The sequence below is a fragment of the Myotis nattereri genome, assembly GCF_964212035.1.
Source record: "Myotis nattereri genome assembly, chromosome: 14".
NCBI lineage: Eukaryota > Metazoa > Chordata > Mammalia > Chiroptera > Vespertilionidae > Myotis > Myotis nattereri.
The window spans coordinates 37,519,125-37,539,583 of NC_138089.1; the positions used below are offsets into that span (position 1 = coordinate 37,519,125).

The following is a 20,459-nucleotide window of genomic DNA, read 5'->3' on the forward strand; positions in this document are numbered from 1 at the left end:
TCCAAAACTTTATAGGTATATAGGTATATTATGCCATGTATACCCATAGAGGAAATGATACAGTGTGAAATCACTGAAAGCCATGTGTTGAATAGTATTTGTTGATATGGGGAAATGCTCATATGTGACATTTTATCCCTATCCTTATATGTATGTATATATGTATGTACCTATCCATCTATGTCTGTGCTGTCCAATATAGTAGCCACTAACCACATGTGCCTGTTGAGCACTTGAAATGTGGCTGGTCCGAATGAAGAACTGAATTTTAAATTTTATTTTAATTAAATTTAAAATAATACTTCTGGTCAAGGTGGCAAAGTAGGCAAATGCTGTGCTTGCCTCTTCTCATGACCACATCGAAATTACAACTAAATTATAGCACAATCATGATTAAGAACTACCTGATGACTAGCTGAACAGAAGTCCTATAACTAAGGCTATAAAAGAGCTACTATGAGGCTGGTAGGAGGGGCAGAGACAAACAGGCAGGTCCTGCACCAATTATATATATGCCTGTTAAGAATTAGGAGGAATATCTCGGCTGCAGAGGTGCCCCCTGAGGAGCGAAGGGTCCCAGTCCCCATCAGGCTTCCCAGCCTGGGACACCAGTGTCAGAAAGAGGAGTTCCCATAACACCTGGCTGTGAAAACCAGTGGGGTTGCATCTGAGTAAGACGGAGGGCTGCTAGAGACTCAGGCACACCAATGGAAGGGCTGCACACAAATTTGGCCTCACAAATTCATCCACTCTGGGCTCCAGTACAGGGGAAGCATTTTGAAAAGCACCAAAGACATACAGGAAAGAACCTAATCCACTAGCGTCAGGGCATCTTTGCTCCTTTGTTGAGCTCCACCCCCACCCCACCCCAGCCAATAGGCACAGCTCTGAACTCTCAGTTAACCAGGCTAACACTGTTTGCCCCATTCTGGCGATTCCCTAAGGCCCTGCCCCACCCTACCCAAGCCACTTCCAGTAGCTTTTCCATACAAGCCTCCTGCCTTGGATCAAGGGCAGACTTTCCTAAAATCTCCCCAAGGTCCACAAACCCCAAACAGCACAAGTGGCCGCCATTCTCAACTTGCATAGTAACTACCACCAGGAGGCCCCAAGTGTGCCATAAGCTGTGGCAGTGTTGGCTTGGAACATAACTTTAATTAAATGATCATAAGCCTGGCAAATGACACACACAGACTAAAAGTAAAGGGATGAAATATTTCACGCAAATAGAAATGAAAAAGATAGCTGGGTTAGCCACACTTATATCAGAAAAAAATAGACATTAAAGCAAGGCTGTAACAAGAGACAAGGAAGGGCTTTTCATTCCAACAAGAGGATATAACTCATAAACATCTATGTACCCAACATAGGAGCACCTAAAGATATAAAGAAAACATTGACAGACACAGAGGGGGACAGTGACAGCAATACAATAGTAGTAAGAGCCTTTAATGTCCCATTGACATTTAATGGATAGATCATTCAGATAGAAAATCAGCAAGAAAACAGCGACCTTAAATGACACATCAGACCAGATGGACTTAATTAATGTTCTTAGGATCCAAAAAGAGAAGATTATACTTTCCTTTTAAGTTCACATGTAACATTTTCCAAGATAAACCACATGTAAAGCCACAAAGCAAGTCTCAATAAGTTTACTTAAGAAGATTGAAGTGATAAAAATCATCTTCTCTGATCACAATGATATGAAACTAGAAGTCAATTCCAAGTTGAAATCTAAAAAAACACACAAACACAAGTAGGTTAAGTAACATGCTACTAAATGAGTGGGTTAACAATGAGATCAAGAGATAATCAAAAGGAGACAAATGAAAAAAACACAATGATCCTAAATCCATGGGACAGACCAGAGCAATTCTAAGACAGAAACTCACAGCAATGCAGGCCTACTTCAAGAAACAAGAAAAATCTCAAATAAACAATCTTACACCTAAAAGATTAGAAAAAGAACAAAGCCCAAATCGAGCAGAAGGAAGGAAATAATACAGACCAGAGTGAAAATAAACAAAATAGAGTCAAAAAGCGACACAAAAGATCAATAAAACCAAGAGCTGGTTCTTTGAAAAGATAAAATTAATAAACCTTTAACCAGACTCATCAAGAAAAAAGAGAGAGGGCCCAAATAAAATCAGAAGTGACAACTGACACCACAGAAATACAAAGGATTATAAGAAATTGAACAAATTTGAACAAGGAAAAAGTGAATAAATTCCTAGAAACAAACAATCTTCCAAGGCTGCATGAGGAGGGAACATAAAATTTGGACACATTGATAATTGGTAACACAATGGAATCAGTGATCAAAAACTCCAAACAAACAGAGCCCTAGACCAGATGGCTTTACAGGTGAATTTTAACAAACATTCAAAGAATTCATACCTATCCGTTTCAAAGTATTCCAAAAAAATTGAAGATAAGGCACCCTAACTCATTTTATAAGGCCTGCATTAACCTGACATCAAAACCAGACAAAGACACTACAGAAAAAATTATGGGTCAGTATCCCTGATTAACATAAATGCAAAAGTCCTCAACAAAATATTAGCAAACTGGATCCAGCAATATGATCCAGCAATCCCACTTCTGGGTATTTATCTGAAGAAATCAAAAACAGTACTTCAAAAAAACATATACACCCCTATGTTCATTGCAGCTTTATTTACAATAGACAAGTAACCTAAGTGTCCATTAATACTAGTAGATAGAGGGATAAAGAAGATGTGGTACATACATACAATGGAATGTTACATAGCCATAAAAAAGAATGAAATCTTGCCATTTGCGATAACATGTATGAACCTAGAGAGTATTATGTTAAGTGAAATAAGTCAGACAGAGAAAGACAAATACTATATGGTTTTTCTTATACAGGGAGGGGCAAAAGTAGGTATACAGTTGTGAGTAAGCAAAACACAGTTTATTCTTGCATTATTATTTATTATTGTATTATTTTCCATGTGAACAACTATAAACCTACTTTTGCCCCGCCCTGTATGAGGAATCTAAAAACAAAATAAAGCAGAAATAAACTCATAAACACAGAGAACGGAGGGTTGCCAGATGGAAGTTTGGAGGATGGATCAAAAAGAGGAAGGGACTAAGAAGAACAAATTGCCAGTTATAAAAATAGTCATGGGGATATATAATACAGCCTGGGAATACAGTCAATAATATTGTAAAAACTATGTATGGTGTCAGATGGGTACTAGACTTATGGGGGGGGGGGGAAGAGGTGGAGGAGGGGGAGATCACGCCATACGTCATATAAATGTCTAATCAATGTTGTACACCTGCAACTAATATTGTATGTCAGCTATAATTATAAACATTAATTTTTTATTTTTAAAATGTTTTTATTAAGATTTTAGAAAGAGAGGAAGAGAGATGGAGAGAGAGCTAGAAACATTGATTGACTGCCGCCTGCCCGTCCCCTACTGGGGATGGAACCCCAAACCTGGGCACGTACCCTGACCTGGAATTGAACCAGTGACCTCCAGGTACATGGGTTGATGCTCAACCGCTGAACCACACTGGCTGGGCTGAATATTTAAATTTAAAAAACTTATGCCCAACATAGGTATTAGAAAACTATTACATTTTGGAACAACTTGGTATTTCAATCTAGTTAAAAAAATTTTTTTTGGAGCAGTTGTAGGTTCACTGCATAATTAAGAGGAGAATACAGAGATTTCCCATTATCAATATGTCCCTCTATAGTGGCACATTTTTCATAATCAGTAAATCTACATTGACACATCATTATCACCCAAAGCCCAGAGTTTACATTTATGGCTCAATCTTGATACTGTACATTCCATAGGTTTCAACTAATGTGTAATATATATCCATCGTTATGGTGTCCTCCAGAATAGTTTCACTGTCCTATGAATCTTCTGTGCTCTACCTATTCATGCTCCCTCCTACAATCTGCTTTTTTTTTAACTTTAATTTTATGAAATCTAGATACAGATTATTTTTTATGAACATGGAGCATCCAAGTTGAGATAACCTTTAACTGTAATGCCAGATATTAGTGTGACTTGTTTATTTGAAATTTTCTGTTTGACACATTATTTTTAAAATCAGAAAAATATTAGTTCAAAAAGAAAATATGTCATTTTGAGCAGCAAGAAATAATGAAAATGTTTCCAACTATGCCTTCATGACATTCAGAGTACAAATATTCTACTTTTAATGAATAAGAGTCAGTAGGCTGTTGGGGAAATAATATTTCATTAAGCAGTACCTAAAATTTGAGGAAATCAGGCAGTCTGGACCTCCATGTGGAAATCTGGAACATTTGTTAATGTTTAAAATACAACTATTCAACATGTTGTGAGAACTCTTTTCTTGAGCCATGAACATTTGCTATTATCTTTATGAATTCTGGCTCTGAATTAATGTTTTCTTATTCCTGAGGGTTTTACAGTTCAATTTTAAAAAATGAGAAACTGTCTTTGGAAACTATGTAAAAGACTCCTTTCCAATCAGCCCAATCTTGTGGAGAAGTCACACTTAGACCAAACGAAGAGATAGCTTACAATTTTCAACATCTTCCTCTCCCTCCTTTGCACTGTAAGTGTGTGAGTTAATCTTTGATGATGGTTCTCTATCAGAAAGTTTCTGAAACAAAATGATTTTGTTAAATTAATTAAATGATCACTCCCCATGGTCATTCTTTTATTCCACACCATGGGACAAAATGCTGAGGAACTGGAGGGATTATAGGAATTAGCCTACACTCACCATGGCTTTCTTCCTACTTGTGATCCAGTTAACTGGAATCCCCAAAGTGAGAATCATGAACCTATATGGCAGTGGTTCTCAACCTTCTGGCCCTTTAAATACAGTTCCTCATGTTGTGACCCAACCATAAAATTATTTTCATTGCTACTTCATAACTGTAGTGTTGCTACTGTTATGAATCATAATGTAAATATTTGATATGCAGGATAGTCTTAGGCGACCCTTGTGAAAGGGTTGTTCGACCGCCAAAGGGGTCGCGACCCACAGGTTGAGAACCACTGCTCTATGGACTAGACCTGACTATTCATAGGTGGGTATTTCCACCTCTCTTTAAAAACAGGAAGCTGAGTTTTAAAAATAGTGTTTTAAAAACTCAAAAAGTATGTAATAAATGTCAGAACTGGGGTCCACTCATCTCTCTCTAATTTCATTGTCAGTGTTCTTGTTTAACTGAAGAGTTCTCACTAAACAAATGTTATAATAGAAATATTTCTGGGGTGGTGAAGATAATGCAATACACAGATGATGTGTTATGGAATTGCACACCAGAAACCAGCATAATTTTGTTAACTGTCATCCCAATAAATGTAATTAAAAAATTTTAAAATAATAAAAAATATTTGCTGTGTGTTGTACATTAGAAAATAAAAGGAAAGAGAGATCAACATACAAACATAAAGAGAAGTAGAGAATACACAGCCATGAATAAGAATTAACACAAATTTTTTTGAGAGCAAAATCTCTCAGAAAGAGTGGTAACTTTCTTAGCAGAGTGGAGAAAACTACAAACTTGGTTTTTGAAAGGGAGATAAAAGAAACAATCTGAATTTTAGAAAAGTTTAGGATTTAAAGCAGCAAGTACAAAAGGTGTGGATGAGACAGAGGCCACAGGGGGAGCTACTGAAATCTTTTAGGCAAAGTGGTTGGGGCCTAAGCTCTCTTCCTCTCTCCAGAATGGGTTGGCGACCCTCTCTTTCACAGAGAGTTTCCAATCAGCTATTTGCTGCCCCACTCTTCATTGTTCACTTAAAACATATATAATTTTATTAACCAATGTCACCCCAATAAATTTTTTAAAAAATAAAATTAAATATAGACAGCCAAGCATCACTGGGCATCTGAGGAGAGTTTCCAGTATGAGAAAGACCCAGAGAAACAAAAAATGCAACATGGAGAAAATCTCAGGGAAGCAAAACAAAAGAGAAACAGAAACAGGAAAAGAAATTCGGGAACACCAATCTGGGAGATTTTAACTTTCAACAAATAGAGAAGAGGAAAATTTCAAAGAAAAAACAACAACAAAAAATACCCAGAATTGAGGGACTTGACTTGCCAGATTAAAAACTTCTCTGTGTGCCTATCTCCATTAATAATAATAAAAAAAGGAAATACATTAGGAAAGATCTTTATTAATTTTAGGTACTGGGAATAAAGAAATATCCTAATAGCTTGTGGTGGGAGGAGTACTTCACATACAAAAAATACAAAAAATGGGAATTAAAGGGGCAGTAGACGCCTCAAACCAACACTGGAAGCTCTAACACCATGGAGTAGTGCTGGCATCATTGGGAAGCAAATGATGCTCAATTCTAAGGGCAACATAGACTTTTATACCCAGATAAATCATGTACTAGTTTTCTGAGGCTGCCATAACAAAATGGCAGCTTAAAACAACAGAAGTTTATTCTCTCACAGTTACAGAGACCTGAAGTCCAAAATCAAGGTGTTGGGAGGCTGTGTTTTTTTTTAAAGAGGCTCTGAGAGAGAATCTGTTCCATGTTCCTTTCCTGGTCTCTGTGGTTGTCAGCAATCCCAGTGTTCCTGCTTGTCGGTACCACACTCCAGTCTCTTCCTCTGCCTTCACACGTCCTTCTTTCTTCTATTTGTGTCTGTGTCTTTAAATGGCCTTTGTGTAAGGACATCAGTCATTGAAGTTAGGGTCCAGTCTAATTTAGTATGCCCTCATCTTAACTATATCTGCGAAAACCCTATTTCCAACTAAGGTCACATTCTGAGGTTCCAGGTAGGCATGGGTTTGGGGAATACACAATTCAACCCACTGCAAGCCATCAACCAAGTGTGAGGGCAGCATAAAGTCATTTGGGGGCGTGTAAGGACTCGAAAATTATATCTGGGATGTACTAGTTCTTAGGGAAGTTACTGGAGGATGGTTTTTCAAAATAAGCAAGTGAACTAAGAAAGTGGAAGACATGGAACCAGGTCAAAAACAATCTAACAAGGAAAGCAGAATAAGAGTCTGCACAGAGCAGAATGGGGGTTCTCTGGGAGTGAGTGTCCCAGGCAAGGGAAAGAAGAGCTAAGTATTTGCTATGTTTGACCATTTAGAAAATAAAATTGACAATTCTTTGACAGGGCTGAAACTCCAAGATAAAACAGAAGTTGAAAAAGAAAGATTTATAGTCCCTTCTTGGCTCAATACTAAGCAATCTCTCTATAGACATAAAATAGCAACCCTCTTGACTGAACAAAAACCTAAGAAGGTAAGGATGGATAGTTATGCTAAATAAATTGCTACATATTTATCAGTTATTATAGGAATTCAGTAGGTAGTGTCTAAAATTATTATGATATAAAAATGGAGGTATTGGCACATTCTTTTGAAATAGAGAGGTACAAACGAGAAGGAATAAAAGTTTATATGGTAACCTCTGGGAAATGGGTCTGGGAGGGGAAAGGAAGCAAATGGTATTTGATTTTTTTAAAGTTGGAGCGAGTAATGCTTTTATAGCAATTCAGATTGTAAAATTAGAATACAATCTGCATAAAAATCACCTAAAGGGCATGTGAAAATGCAGCTTCTGTGTTTACAGCCAGATATTTTAATTCAGTAGGATTGGAGGGCCTGGGACTCTGCATTTCAATAAGGCCTGTGAAATCCTGATGGAAGTGGCCCCAGGACCCCACTTTGAGAAAAAACACTTGCCTGAGAAACACAGCCACAACATTGCTGTAACATCAGCTCCAAGAGATTTCTGGTCAAAACTAAGCAAATTGGGTCCTATGTTAGTTGCATCCAATGGCATTGGGGTAAAACCACGCTGCATGTTAAAATCCTACTTAGTGGGAAATTATTCTCACTCAGATAAGTGAAGAAACAAGAGACCTGGATGCTGAGGTCAGGGGCTGTTTCCGGGCATTGAAAAGTCTTCCAACCAGGCAGGTTGCAAACACTGGCAGGAGCCCTGAGACAGTCACTGGTGTTTAGGGGAGGCTGACTCAGCCTGCTGGGCACCGGAAGGCACTGGGGAAACGCCATCGATCCCGCCCCACCACGTACTCAGCTCACTGCCATGGAAGAGCTGTGAGTGTGAAGGTGTCTGAGGTCACATCCCAACCCGGGTCAAGGAGAAATGCTGAAGTGAGAGCTGTGGCGACATCCGCCTCTTAAAGAGCGGCAGCAGCATCACAGTGAAGGCAAATCCACTGTCAAAGGCTTACAGAACCATGATCACTCCTCTCAAAAGCGCTACCCAACCTTGTTGCTTGGATTACCTTGAGAGTTAGCACCAGCCTCCCAAACCAGAGTCATTAGGGATGGTCCCTAACTTTTACTGAGTAGCTGCTGCAAGCCAGACACCGTATTCTATGAGCACGTTACACATGCCAAGTCTCACCGAACCAATTTCACAGCTGAGAAAAATGGAGCTTCCAGAAGTTAAGCCATAAGCCCAGCATCACATAGCCGGTATGTGGCAGAACAAGTCTTCCTCTTGCCATGATTCCAAATTGCATCCTGGACCTACAGGATACAGATAGCCTACAGGATACCAGATAACAGAATGAGATCATGGCATTGACGCTGTGGAGGGTGATTCATTTATCACTGAAAATGTGTTCACTGGACAGTAAAGCTGCTGGTCTGGCAGGAGGGCTCAGTCAGGTGCTGCAGAGGGAGCTGAACACAGTTACACAGCATAAGAGTTCCGCTGAGGGGATCCTCTGAGAGTCACCAAATCACAGCTCTGTCACTGCTATGAATGAAACCCACAGCGGGCTGGACATCCCAGGGACGAGGCAGAGCTAGGGAGTTACAGGAAGGAGTGACTGATTTTAAGTAAAGACCAATCCTTAAGATGAGGTCACTGGTCAACAGGTTTCAGAAAAAAAAGCTGCAGATACCAAAGGAACTAGCAAATTATTTATCGCAGAATTTATAAACTGAGGACATTGTAGGGAAAATCATCCCATCTCCATTTTAATTATAATTATGATGAAGAGGAGGAAGATAATAAGAGTTAACATTATTTATCTTCCATATGCCAGGCATTGTGCTAAGTATTACTTTATTTAATGCGCTAGATACAATTTGTATCCCCAGAAAATCGAGGCCCAGAGATGTTGTGATTGGCACAATTAGTTTGGGGTAGAATTAGGACTAGAATTCAAGCCTAATTCTGGCTAATTTTTTCTTTGCCTTATAGCCAGTTCCTCTTCTCATGAGAAGGTGCATAAAGAATACAGTCTTTGGAAGAACCAGACAAATTCAGTTCTAAATCCCGCTGTACCTTGGACTGTGTGATCTTCTCTGAATCCTGGATCCCTCATTTATAAAGTGAAGATAATGATATCTTACTCTTCCTTTGGCTGTAAGCATTAAGCAAAATGATGTATATGTAGAACTTATTACACCGCATCTGGTACATAGGAAGAACTCAACACCCCCCCCCCCCTTTTCCTCCTGCCTTAGATATAAAAATAGTGTCTATTTGGTCTTTTCAGTATCTGTCTTTTTAGATAGAAATCATCAAATATCATAATGATCTTCCAAATAGATCGACAACATATTTACAGAGATTTACTGACACATATAATGAAATATTTAGGTGCCACAAGAAAATTAGAATATTAAGACATAATTTTTACAAATTTAAGAAACATCAACACGGCTCCTTTTCCTGAGTTCTTAATATAATTAAGTAGTATTTGGCTGATACTCAGCTGCACAGTAAAATCACCTGGAACTTTAAAAATGCCCAGCATCTGGGCTGCACCTCATACCAATTCAATCAGCATCCCTGGGGACCAGGGTCAGCCATCAACAATTTAAAAAAACAACAACTCCTCAGCTGCTCCCAATGAGCCATCCAAAGCGAGAACCATTGAACTGCACTAGAGCAGGGTTTCTCAACGTGTGACCCGAAGACCAGCAGCCTCGGCATGAGCTGGAAGCCAGTTAAAAGTGCACATCCTCAGGCCCCACACCAGACCTGCTGGATCAGGAAATGTGGGGCTGGGTTCCGCCAGGAGATTCTTAAGCACACAAGTTTGAGAACCACTGTTCTAGGTATCCAGTCCTCTACCTTATCCTCTGTCCGAACGAATCAATTATGTCCTGCTCATTTTACTTTTTTTAAAAAAATCCTCCCCCAAAGATATGTTTTTATTGATTTTTAGAGAAAGAGGAAAGGGAAGGGAAAGGAAGAGAAAGAGGAAGAGAGGGAGGGAGGGACAGAGAGAGAGAGGAGAGAAACATCAATTGGTTGCCTCCCATACATTTCCTGAAAGGGAGGTTAGGCTGCAACCTAGGGATTTTCCCTGACTGGGAATCGAACCTGCAATTCTTTGGTGAATGGGCCAATGCTCCAACCAACTGAGCACCCACCCAGGGCTCATTTTACCTTTCAGTTATATCCCTTCTATGTCCACTCGTCTCCAACACCACCACCCATTCTTGCCCGGCTCACCAATTATCCTGTTAGATTAGCTTTTCTCCCCTTCAATTTGCTCTTCCCTCAGCAGCCATAATAAAAATCCAACCACATTCCTTCTCTGGTGCCTCTAGGATAGATGCTAAACCTCCAACATGGCACACAAGGTCCTGTATGGCTGGCCCGTAATAACCTCTCTTCCTCCTCTCTCTCACTCCTGGCCCAGCTTAGCAATACAGATCCATACCATTAACCCCCTCCCTATGAACACAATGAGGTTTATGATTTAAACAAAAACCTAATTTAAGGACAAAGAACCAGAAAAGACAATGACTTTTTGCTGGATCGCTTACCCAATTTTTGCCTGGCCAAGTTGGAGCCGATCATCTTTATTCAGACTGAAGAACCCTTTCTTGAAGAAACCTTCTCTGGGTCCCGCGTCTCGGGGAAGGAGACCTGGTCCATGTTCCCACAGTGCTCTCTGCATACCTGCCCCTTAGCACGGCTACAGTAAATTGGAGCGATCTCTTTCTGAGTCAGTCTTCCCAGCTAGGCCATGAGCTCAAGGGATATATCACCTTTTATTTATCTTTATCTCCCCTCTCTCTGGCATAATGCATGCTACACGGTAGATGCTCCATATGCAGCGCCACTTGAACTGAAAACCTGCAACATGTGTCTACTCACTCGCAGAGCTTCAAGCAAGTGAATCATAGGCCAGCCCTTCTCAAACCTCGATGCACACACGAATCACCTGGAAATGTTAAAATGTAGGTTCTGATCCAATTGACTTGGAGGAAAGCCCAGATATTCTGCATTTCTAACAGGCCCCCAGGTGATGCTGATGCTCTGGTTCATGGGCCATCAGTCAGCTACACTTCGAGTAGAGAGGCCCTCCAAAGCCACGAAACATGGGGCACTTGTAGATCAATTTTATTATACAAGAAAAAACGTATTTGTACTTTGCAGAAGTGCCAGCAACTGAGAGGATAAGAGATGATTTATGCCACTTACTAGACTAGTCTCATAAAGTCCATCATCTTGGAGTCTAACATAGTCTCTTGTTAGAGATTTGCAAACAGTTGGCTGGTGAACCAGGTCTCCGCACAGCTGTTGTCCTCATCGGCAACATCTGTGTAGAGGACAATGAGCTGTCATAAGACTTCTCAATACAGAGCCCAAAGCCAGTGTGGGGAGAAGAGAGGGAGGCCAACAGGATAGCAGCCAGGCTCAGCAAGAGAGGCTTACTCATTCTTCCCTTCTTTCACAAAGATAAGTAGTTACTGAGCACGTTCCTGGCCTCCTATCAGTGAGAGGCACTAGGGTTGTCAAGGTGGACAGTGAGAGGCTAAAGAAATTTAGTCAAAAGAACATTCCAGAGCAGGGTGGGCAAACTTTTTGACTCGAGGGCCACAATGGGTTCTTAAACTGGGCCGGAGGGCCGGAACAAAAGCATGGATGGAGTGTTTGTGTGAACTAATATAAATTCAAAGTAAACATCATTACATAAAAGGGTACGGTCTTTTTTTTTTTTTTTTAGTTTTATTCATTTCAAACGGCCAGGATCCGGCCCGTGGCCCGTAGTTTGCCCACAGCTGTTCCAGAGTTCTGGGTCAGAGATAAAAGGAGGTTACAACTCAGGGAGTCCAGGAGGAGCTATGAAAATTTTCAACAATGAATATTCAAATGCTCAAACCCCTCTGCTTACACTGAGATTAAAGATTTAGGAACCAGATGTAAAATGACAGATGAAGTTTTCCAGAGATATCCCAGGATCCTTAGTCATCTGTAATTCTGCCCAGCTGTTCTGCAGTGCATTCACTGTCCAAGTCCCCTGAAACCACAGTCTACGGATCATTTCTGCACCGAACCTTGGGAAAAATGTGTGCTTCATGCCTGTGCCATGGCTCCCTTTTGAGGACATGCAGTTTTGCTTACAGATCATGCCACATTCAATAGACTGGCTATTGTGGAATGGTTCAAGATTATTTTTAAGTGCTGGGTTTTTTTTTAAAGCTTTAACAAATGGTGTTCAGCAACGCACCATACTTGCCATGGCCTCAGCTTCCGCTAATCCCTAGATTTCCATTCCAGTCACTCTGGCCGTATAAGCCCTGCTCACACCTTCGCAACATTCCCACTTCACCTCAGTGCACAAATATACACACCGGCCTTGCTAGGTTTTGTTTCCTTGTCACTTCCCATGCCAGTGCCTCTCCACCAAACCAAACCACATTTATCTTTCCAGGTGAGTTTGTTCGAGTCTTCACTAGAACACACAACACTTCAGTGAATGTGTTTGCCTTTGGTTCCTTGTGTACATCTGTGAGAGCTTCTCGGCATGTAGATCCCAGTGGGATTGGTGAGTTGTAGGGTATGTACATCATCAACCTAACTAGACATTGCTCACATGTTGTTCAAAGTGGAAGAGTTTACACTATCAGCAGGGTGTGAGTTCTTCTGGCTTCACATTCTTGATAACCCATGTTACTTTCAGGTTTAGAGATCTGATGTATTTCTCATGGGTGTGCGTACACACACACATACCCCACAGAACTTTATTAAATGAGTAGCCTTTGCTTTAGAACTTACCAGAGAGCAATAAATGATTACTTTAAAACTTTTGACAGCCAATAAATAATTAGATTATTTTTCAATTATTCTAACAACAAGAGCAATGTTAAAGAAAATTACATGGAAAAAGTACAAAATGGCGTAGAGTATAACCCCACTAACATAGTCGCCTTTTAAATATGCAATATATATTTATTAGCTTGGTAATTACTTGTTGCCTTAACCAAATTAAGTAATTTTTTTAAAAAGTAATTCACTATTGGCTTATTTGACATTTATGTATTATTTTCCAAATGTGTCTAATCCTGTTCCAATGTGTCTGTCTGAGTAAGACTACAGTTAAATAAAAGCTTCCGGGTCAGTGTTGCTTTTGTTTTATTTTATTTTTTGCTTTTATTTTAGAACTTGTCTCTTGCTACATTGTAATTCCCAAGAACAGCTCTGGTCTTAGAGCATACTCTTGCTTTTCCAATGTTTTGTTTTGTGGCTGCAAAAATCAAGTACACACAAAGCAGGCTAAACATAAAACAAATGATCAGAGCACAAAACAGCAGTTCCACAAATTAGCTCATCGCTCTTTTTGCTTCCTCACAAATTCCATTATTTTGCAAATGCCCTGGTAAAGAGCAAGCCTTGACTATGGTGGCTGGATTTCACAGGGCAAGCAGTAAGAGATGCAGCATTAGGGTCCTGGCAGAATTGAAGACACGGGCATGAGCTTCCAGTTCTGTGCAGAAATAGGAGACATTCCTAGCAAGTTCTAATTCTAACTGCTTTTTACTCGAGTCCAATTCGAGATATAGATGTGATGAAAATTATGACAAACACCTTCTTTAGGCAGATATATCATCGGAATTGATGCCTGAACTCTACGGAGTTGGCAAAGAAAAGATTCCGTTGACTCTTCAAGGTCAATTGTCTCAGTTCACAGGAGAAATGAAATCATCCCCCGTTTCTCAGTTCCGCTCACTGATGTCTTCACTCAGATAAGTCTTTGCCGCAGATTTGAACAGAACAAATTCAGTATATTATTAGCCAGTTGTAAAAACTGAAAAATTCCTGCAACTTACCCCTCCACCTTTAATAGAAAATTTATGTATGCTTTCTGGCTAGAGCCACAGGGAGTTACACATGCCAATGAAGCTAACTTCTTTTCTGCTGTGATCATCGTGTGTCCTCACCATCTGCAAAACATAAAAATATGATTGCTCTTAGATTTGTTTAAAATGTTATCTCTAGAGACTATTGCTTTATACACCACATATAAAATAAACACACGTGGTTTTTGCCATTTTCAGTAGTAAAAATAAAAGCTCAATTCAGGGCTTTTATTGTAATAAAGGATGCAAATGAGCATTATATAAATACAACTATTATAGATATACTTCTTCTGGGAAAACACTGGTATATTCATGATCTGAAATTCCATGCTTAGCACATTCAGTGGCTGGTATCATTGAATCAAAGCTAGAAGGAATGTGTAGTAGACAATGTCAGGGCTCTGCCCAGAATCCCTCTGATCTTTTTGTAACATTAATTTCTTGACAACATTCCTTCTCCTCTTATTCCTCTTCCCTCCTTGACCATCCCGTCCACCCTCACCCCCATGTGAGCTTTTGCTTCAGGCATCAACACCTATTACTCTTGGCAGGGCTGCCCTGCAGCCACTGGAGCAGCTTTAACCACCCGCTGCATGAGTACCTGGGAGTGTTCATCTCTCCCCTGGGCAGCCCTTGACCAATCAAAGACCTATAAGTGAAAAAAACCCAACTTCTTTGCCTTGGGGCAGAATGATTCTTCAGTGAGACTCAATGCCCTGGTGCTGAGCGGAGCTACCGAGGGCTGTCCTCTATGGCACTTTTCCCCAGATAATACCCTGTTTGGCTCCCGTTCCTCCCCTGTCCTGCTTCTTCCATTCCTTTCCTGGTTTCACGTGAGAGTCTCCTCAGTAAGTCACAGGCACATGAATCCTCACCTCAGGGTCAGCGCCAGGGAACCTGGCCCATGACAGCATCTTAGAGATGCTCCCATTTGCAGTCTTAAACACTCTTCCTTATGTACCCACCTCAAAGGGAAAAAGTCATGTACTCTTGACTTCCATATTTTAAAGTTAACATCTAAATAGCTTTCCATGATGAGTTAAAGTACTTGAAAGGGATGCACTTTGAGTACCTTCCTCAGCTCTCTCGCCCTTTCAGTCACCAGTCATTGACCTCCCTCAATCCAGTCCCTGGTTGTCCATCATAATTCTCCTTTAGAATATATGTCTGTTGGCAACACATTCTCTTAATTTTCTTTTATCTGAGAATGTCTTCACTTGCCTTCATTCCAAAGGGCTATTTTCACTGGTTATAAAAGTCTGTGTTCATAGGTCTTTTCTTTCAACACTAAAGAAAAAATGTTGTTTCACTGTCTTCTAGTCTTGATGATTTTGAATGATAAATATACAGTCATTTGAATAGTTGTTCCCTTCTTTTGATATATGTAGTTTTTCTCTAGACACTTCAGTAGTTTTCTTTACCTTTTGCTTTCAGCAATCTATAATGTGTCTGAGAGGAATTTTCAAATCTGTAAAGTTATATATTTTACCACTTCAGTAAGTGTTTGGCCATTATTTCCTCAAATATATATATTTTTCCTGAACAAATCTAACTTTCTACTTTCCTACTGGAATGTCAATGAAACACGTTAGACCTTTTGATGGTGTTCCACAAGTTTCTGAGGCTCTGTTCACTTTTTTAAAAAAACCTCTTCTCTTTGGATTATGTAAGTAGTCTATCTTTAAGTTCATGACTCTTTCTCTGTCGTTTTTACTCTGCTATTGAACCCACCAGTGAATTTTTAAATTGCAGATATTGTATATATATATTTTTTTAATTCTAAAATTTCCTTTTGGTTCTTCATTGTTATCTCTATTTCTCTGCTGATGATGTCTATCTTTCTCTTCAATTCAAGTTGTTTGTTTTCTCTCACGGAGGATAGTTCAATAGCTGCAGGAATGTCTTTTTGATAATTGCAACATCTGAGTCAGCTCGAGGTTGGCATCTGTTGATTGTCTTTTCTGTTGAAAATAGTTCACATTTCCTGGTTCACTGCATGTCGCATAATTTTGGATTCTATTCTGAACATTTTGAATATTGTGTTGTATAGACTCCAAGTCCTATTATAATTCTCTGTAGAATTAAAAACAAATTTTTTTTTTGTGGCAGGCAATCAACCAGGTAGGTTCAGAATGCAGGTGCTGTGTCACTTCTGTGGGCAGTGGTTTCAATCTCAGTTTACTGTCCAAAGCCTTCGCTATCCTCTTTTGGGTCTTCCCCAACCCTGGGGAGAGTCTGGGACTTGTGCAGTTCCCATAATTAGAATTAGAGGATCCTCTTCTCAAGTTCTCTTCTCTCTGAGGTTACCCCCACCTGCTGACCAATAGGACCTCACTTCCTGGTTCCTCTGGCCAGAAAGACAGGGTTCCTCTTTCATTTTAGCTGTCGGCCTTTCACTCAGCTCCCAACTGTGCCCACCTTCAAAGCAAAACCATGAGAGGAAAGAGGGAAAATATGGGAATTTCTTCCACCATCTTCGACAAACAGGGGCCCCTATTCCTAGTTCTTCTGCCAAGAGAAATGGGGTCACTACTGAGTTTTGCTGGGGCCCATCCTTAGCACAAAGCCCCAGAAGAAAAGAGAAAAGAAAGCAGGAAACTCATGCCCCTTCACTATGTATCTGCTTTTGTTCACTTTGCAGAGTTCTCAGGCAGTTGCTTTTGTGTTTTGTTCAGAGTTTTCAGGAATAGTTAATCCGTGGGAGAAATAGGCAGCATGGGCTTGCTCTATTTTAAGACTAAAGTGGGTTTAGTCCATCTAGACTGGAACCAGGTATTTCATCACATTTACATTTGATTTTCCTTTCCTTACATCTTATCTTCTCTCCCATTTCTGTCTATATTTTTCATATTTCTTCTCTCCTCATCTCTATTTTTCATCATTTTACTGATTTTTTCTATATCTACAGTTATACCCACATCTAATATACTATATAAGTATAAAGTATGTATATGTATATATATATATAATATATATAGTGTTTTATATACATATTGCATACATACACAGTATTTTATTACATAACTAAACAAAAATTTATTTATCATATCTGCTGTTGGGTGTTTTTTTCCCACTTTGGGGCTACTACACATAGTGCTGTTATGAACATTCTAGCACATACATTTTGGTGGTATATATTTTTAGGTTGGGTATACACATTGGAGTATAATTGCCAGGTCATAGGATATGCATATATATTTTCAGCTTTAGTAGATACACAGGAATCATTATTTTAAGAAAACTTCCCACCTAATTTTGGCACACAGCAAAGCTTGAGAGTAGCTGCCCTGGAGCCTATGACAGCTGCCTATTCTCCATCCCCTATTTCTCTTTAGCTGTGGGTCCATCGCCGTCTCCCCACTCAGCCTAAGAAGCTGCCCTCAGCCACCACAGAGGCCTCAGAAGCACAGCAGCCTGTTCTCTGCAGATGCCACTCAGCTAGGAGCCTGCATCTCAGACCAGGGAAGCTCTGGTTGCTAAGGTAGAAGGCAGACCCTGAGGCTAGTTGCACAGTTCCTCTTGAAGCATCCATCTTACATAAAAACTGCTGTTTGAAAATTTAACCCTGCCATTTGGCTTCTGTACATGCTTGCTTAAATAATAAGGAAAATAAGACTACTCCCATTTCAGAGAGGCCATTAAACCTTCCCCAGATGAAGTTATCAGTGCTGGCACCAGGCCAAGCCTTTGGTTGAGGTCTCAAAGCCCCAGCACATAGGGGCTCTTTATGAACTTGCAAGGGGACCGGAAAACCCCGTATTTGGGAGACAAAGAGGGTAAAATGGTATAAATACAGGAAACTTATTGTGTGACTTGCCCAGAATTTGAGAGACATTTTCCTCTGGGCCCGCACGTAATAATAATAATAATAATAATAATAATAATAATAATGTTAAATGTAACTCCATCTTTCTAAGCGTTGCTTGGTTCTCCTCCGGTTTTCTGTAACACTCTCCACCTCCATCATGCACAAGGGTGCATGATTCTCCTGCTTACTCAGGACCTGCGGACCTTGATCTTGCTCCTTTCATGTCTCCTCTCCATCCCCTGACCGCCCCCCCCCCCCCCCCCCCGCCCCAAGCATTTATACCTATTTTAGTTCTGGTTTTGTCAACACCACCGATTCCCTTTTTGCCTTTCTGGAGCTTTATCTCCCTGGCCCCTTACTTTGGGGACCCCTTGTAGCCCTAGAGGATAAGCCCCTCCATCCTGTCATCTCCCCTGTCAATGAGTTCTCATTGCTCATCTTTCACCAGGAAAAAACCCAAACAAAGAAGATGCTCCAGGGTCTTCAAGTCTATTGTATTCAAGGTTACCTCTTTTATCTCGTTGTTTATCATTTGCCTGTGTTGTAATTTCTTCTGAATGTGCCTCTTCCTTGTCTTTCATCATCAGTTCCCCAGCTGAAAAGAGCGCATACAACTTCTGGATCAGATCAGTAGTGATCCCGGAACCATTCCCATCACTGCTCCCTGATACAAAGACATGCTGCTCCTGGGAACCAAATTCATCATCTGGCTCACTGTTCTCTGCCTTTATTTCATACACCTCAGGAATAAAGCTGAAGTGACAGAGAAAAGAGAGGAAAAATACGTTAGCCAAGTCCCTTGCAGGATTAAATGTCAATACAGCCAGATAAATACAACAGGAATCAATGTTATGCATGCGATTGGAATGGTCCAAATGCAGTTGGTGGAAGGAATTTGACTGAAGGGTGATTTTTTAATATTCTGAAGGGAAATTAGACATTTGCATCAGTGTTGGAGGACTCCAGACCAATATTACTTTCATCTCTGAATTTTTATTGAGTACTTAAGGATTGTACTTTACAAAATCAAACTTAAAAGACTCTTTCTGCCAATCTTCATATGGGCTCGGTTTACTAAATGGCACATGTTTTTCTGCTGCTCTAAGATGGCTACATCTAACCTTTGATATTATAAGTTTTCTGCAGTACCCAATAGTGGGGGGGGGGGGAGGGGGGTTGTAGAGTTACTAATAAGGTATTGTAAGGTCCTTTTTTTCTGTAAAAACAAAAGAAACATGGTTCTTGCTAATGTGGGTCCCATTTGATCTTTTAGTAATACCTTATCTGTGCTGTCCTCACAGACTGGGGCTATTTCTCTCTCTCTCTCTCTCTCTCTCTCTCTCTCTCTCTCTCTCTCTCTCTCTCTCTCTCACACACACACACACACACACACACACACACACACGCATACACATATCTCACAAACAAACTTCTTGTACCCAAAACACTAAAACTCCATTCATTTCAAATTATTCTCTTAAGGACTGTTTCTAGCTGCCATATTACCCAAACTGTGAATCTGCCAACTCACTGTAGAATGTTTTCAATGCCCGAGTTCTCTGGGTTGGGAGAGGTGAGGTTAACACACTTGGGGCTCAGATCTGCAGGAGGATAGCTGTTGATGGCACCTGGAGAGAGAGTGGGCTTGTTAATCTACATTTTACCCTTCTGCATTCTGAGCAGCACCCAAAGCCAGTTCATCTTCTCCTGCAGTTGGACGTGTTTTCAAGAGCAAATTAATTTGATAAAGGCCTCAGTGAAGTGGGCGCTCTCTGACATTGCAATATGCTGCTGGCAAAGTCAATAAGATACAGCCGTGATTGAGTCAAAAATTCTCATGCTCTGTATGTCACAGGCTGGTGATATACTTCAAGGACAACTCTTAATCTCTTCTATCATCTGTTTCTCTCCCTAGAAAAGGAGGATCTTTCTAGAAGACACCATTAAGGACTGAAATTGCCTGGCCTATTTATCTTGGGGTTGGAAGAAGGCACCATCTTTTGCAAGTGATAAGTCTGCTACTAAATATAAATCTTGAGTTCCAAGATTTGTGGGGCTTTGTGAGTGCCAGAAAATCTGCAACCCTGAGATTCCCTGGTTGCCTTGCAGAAGCTGCGGACAGCCATTCGACTTGGCCTCTGACCCACTCCAAATCCCCAGCACAGGCCAGGACTTGCTTGCTGCTACAAGCTCTTAGGTGTGCTGCTATCCCCATGTCTAAAATGACAACACGTGAGGCTGGGGCAGCCACTCTCAAAGCCTCATTGTGAAGAGACACCCTTAACTCTCCTGCCTGGCTACACCCAAGCCAGCTCTCTGGGGCAGAGGCCCTGGAAGAGTTCTCTGCCCAGGGTTCATACAAATTCAAGTCAGAACCAAAGGTAATTTATCATGAGGAGATAAATAGAAGCCTTTGGGCAGGAGAAGGTGGTGGTGGTGGGATATTATTTATTACAGCAGTGTCTCTTGTTAAGGGTTTAGGAATTGAAGTATAGTTTCATAGACACTCCTGGAGTCAGACTGCATGGAGTTCAGTCTAGA

The 20,459-nt window shown here is 40.5% G+C and overlaps 1 protein-coding gene across 1 annotated transcript in view; it reads right to left on the reverse strand.

Moving 5' to 3' along the window:
* Positions 1 to 11,500: 11,500 nt before the first annotated feature.
* The window catches only part of COL6A5 (collagen type VI alpha 5 chain), a gene marked incomplete at both ends in the record, with an annotated part of 85,408 nt that continues 76,449 nt past the window's right edge, over positions 11,501 to 20,459 (reverse strand). The window contains 3 exons of the mRNA XM_081105524.1: positions 11,501 to 11,568; positions 18,427 to 18,671; positions 19,450 to 19,546. Coding sequence (XP_080961650.1) covers positions 11,501 to 11,568; positions 18,427 to 18,671; positions 19,450 to 19,546 — 410 coding nt within the window. The remainder of the gene's footprint in view (positions 11,569 to 18,426; positions 18,672 to 19,449; positions 19,547 to 20,459) is intronic.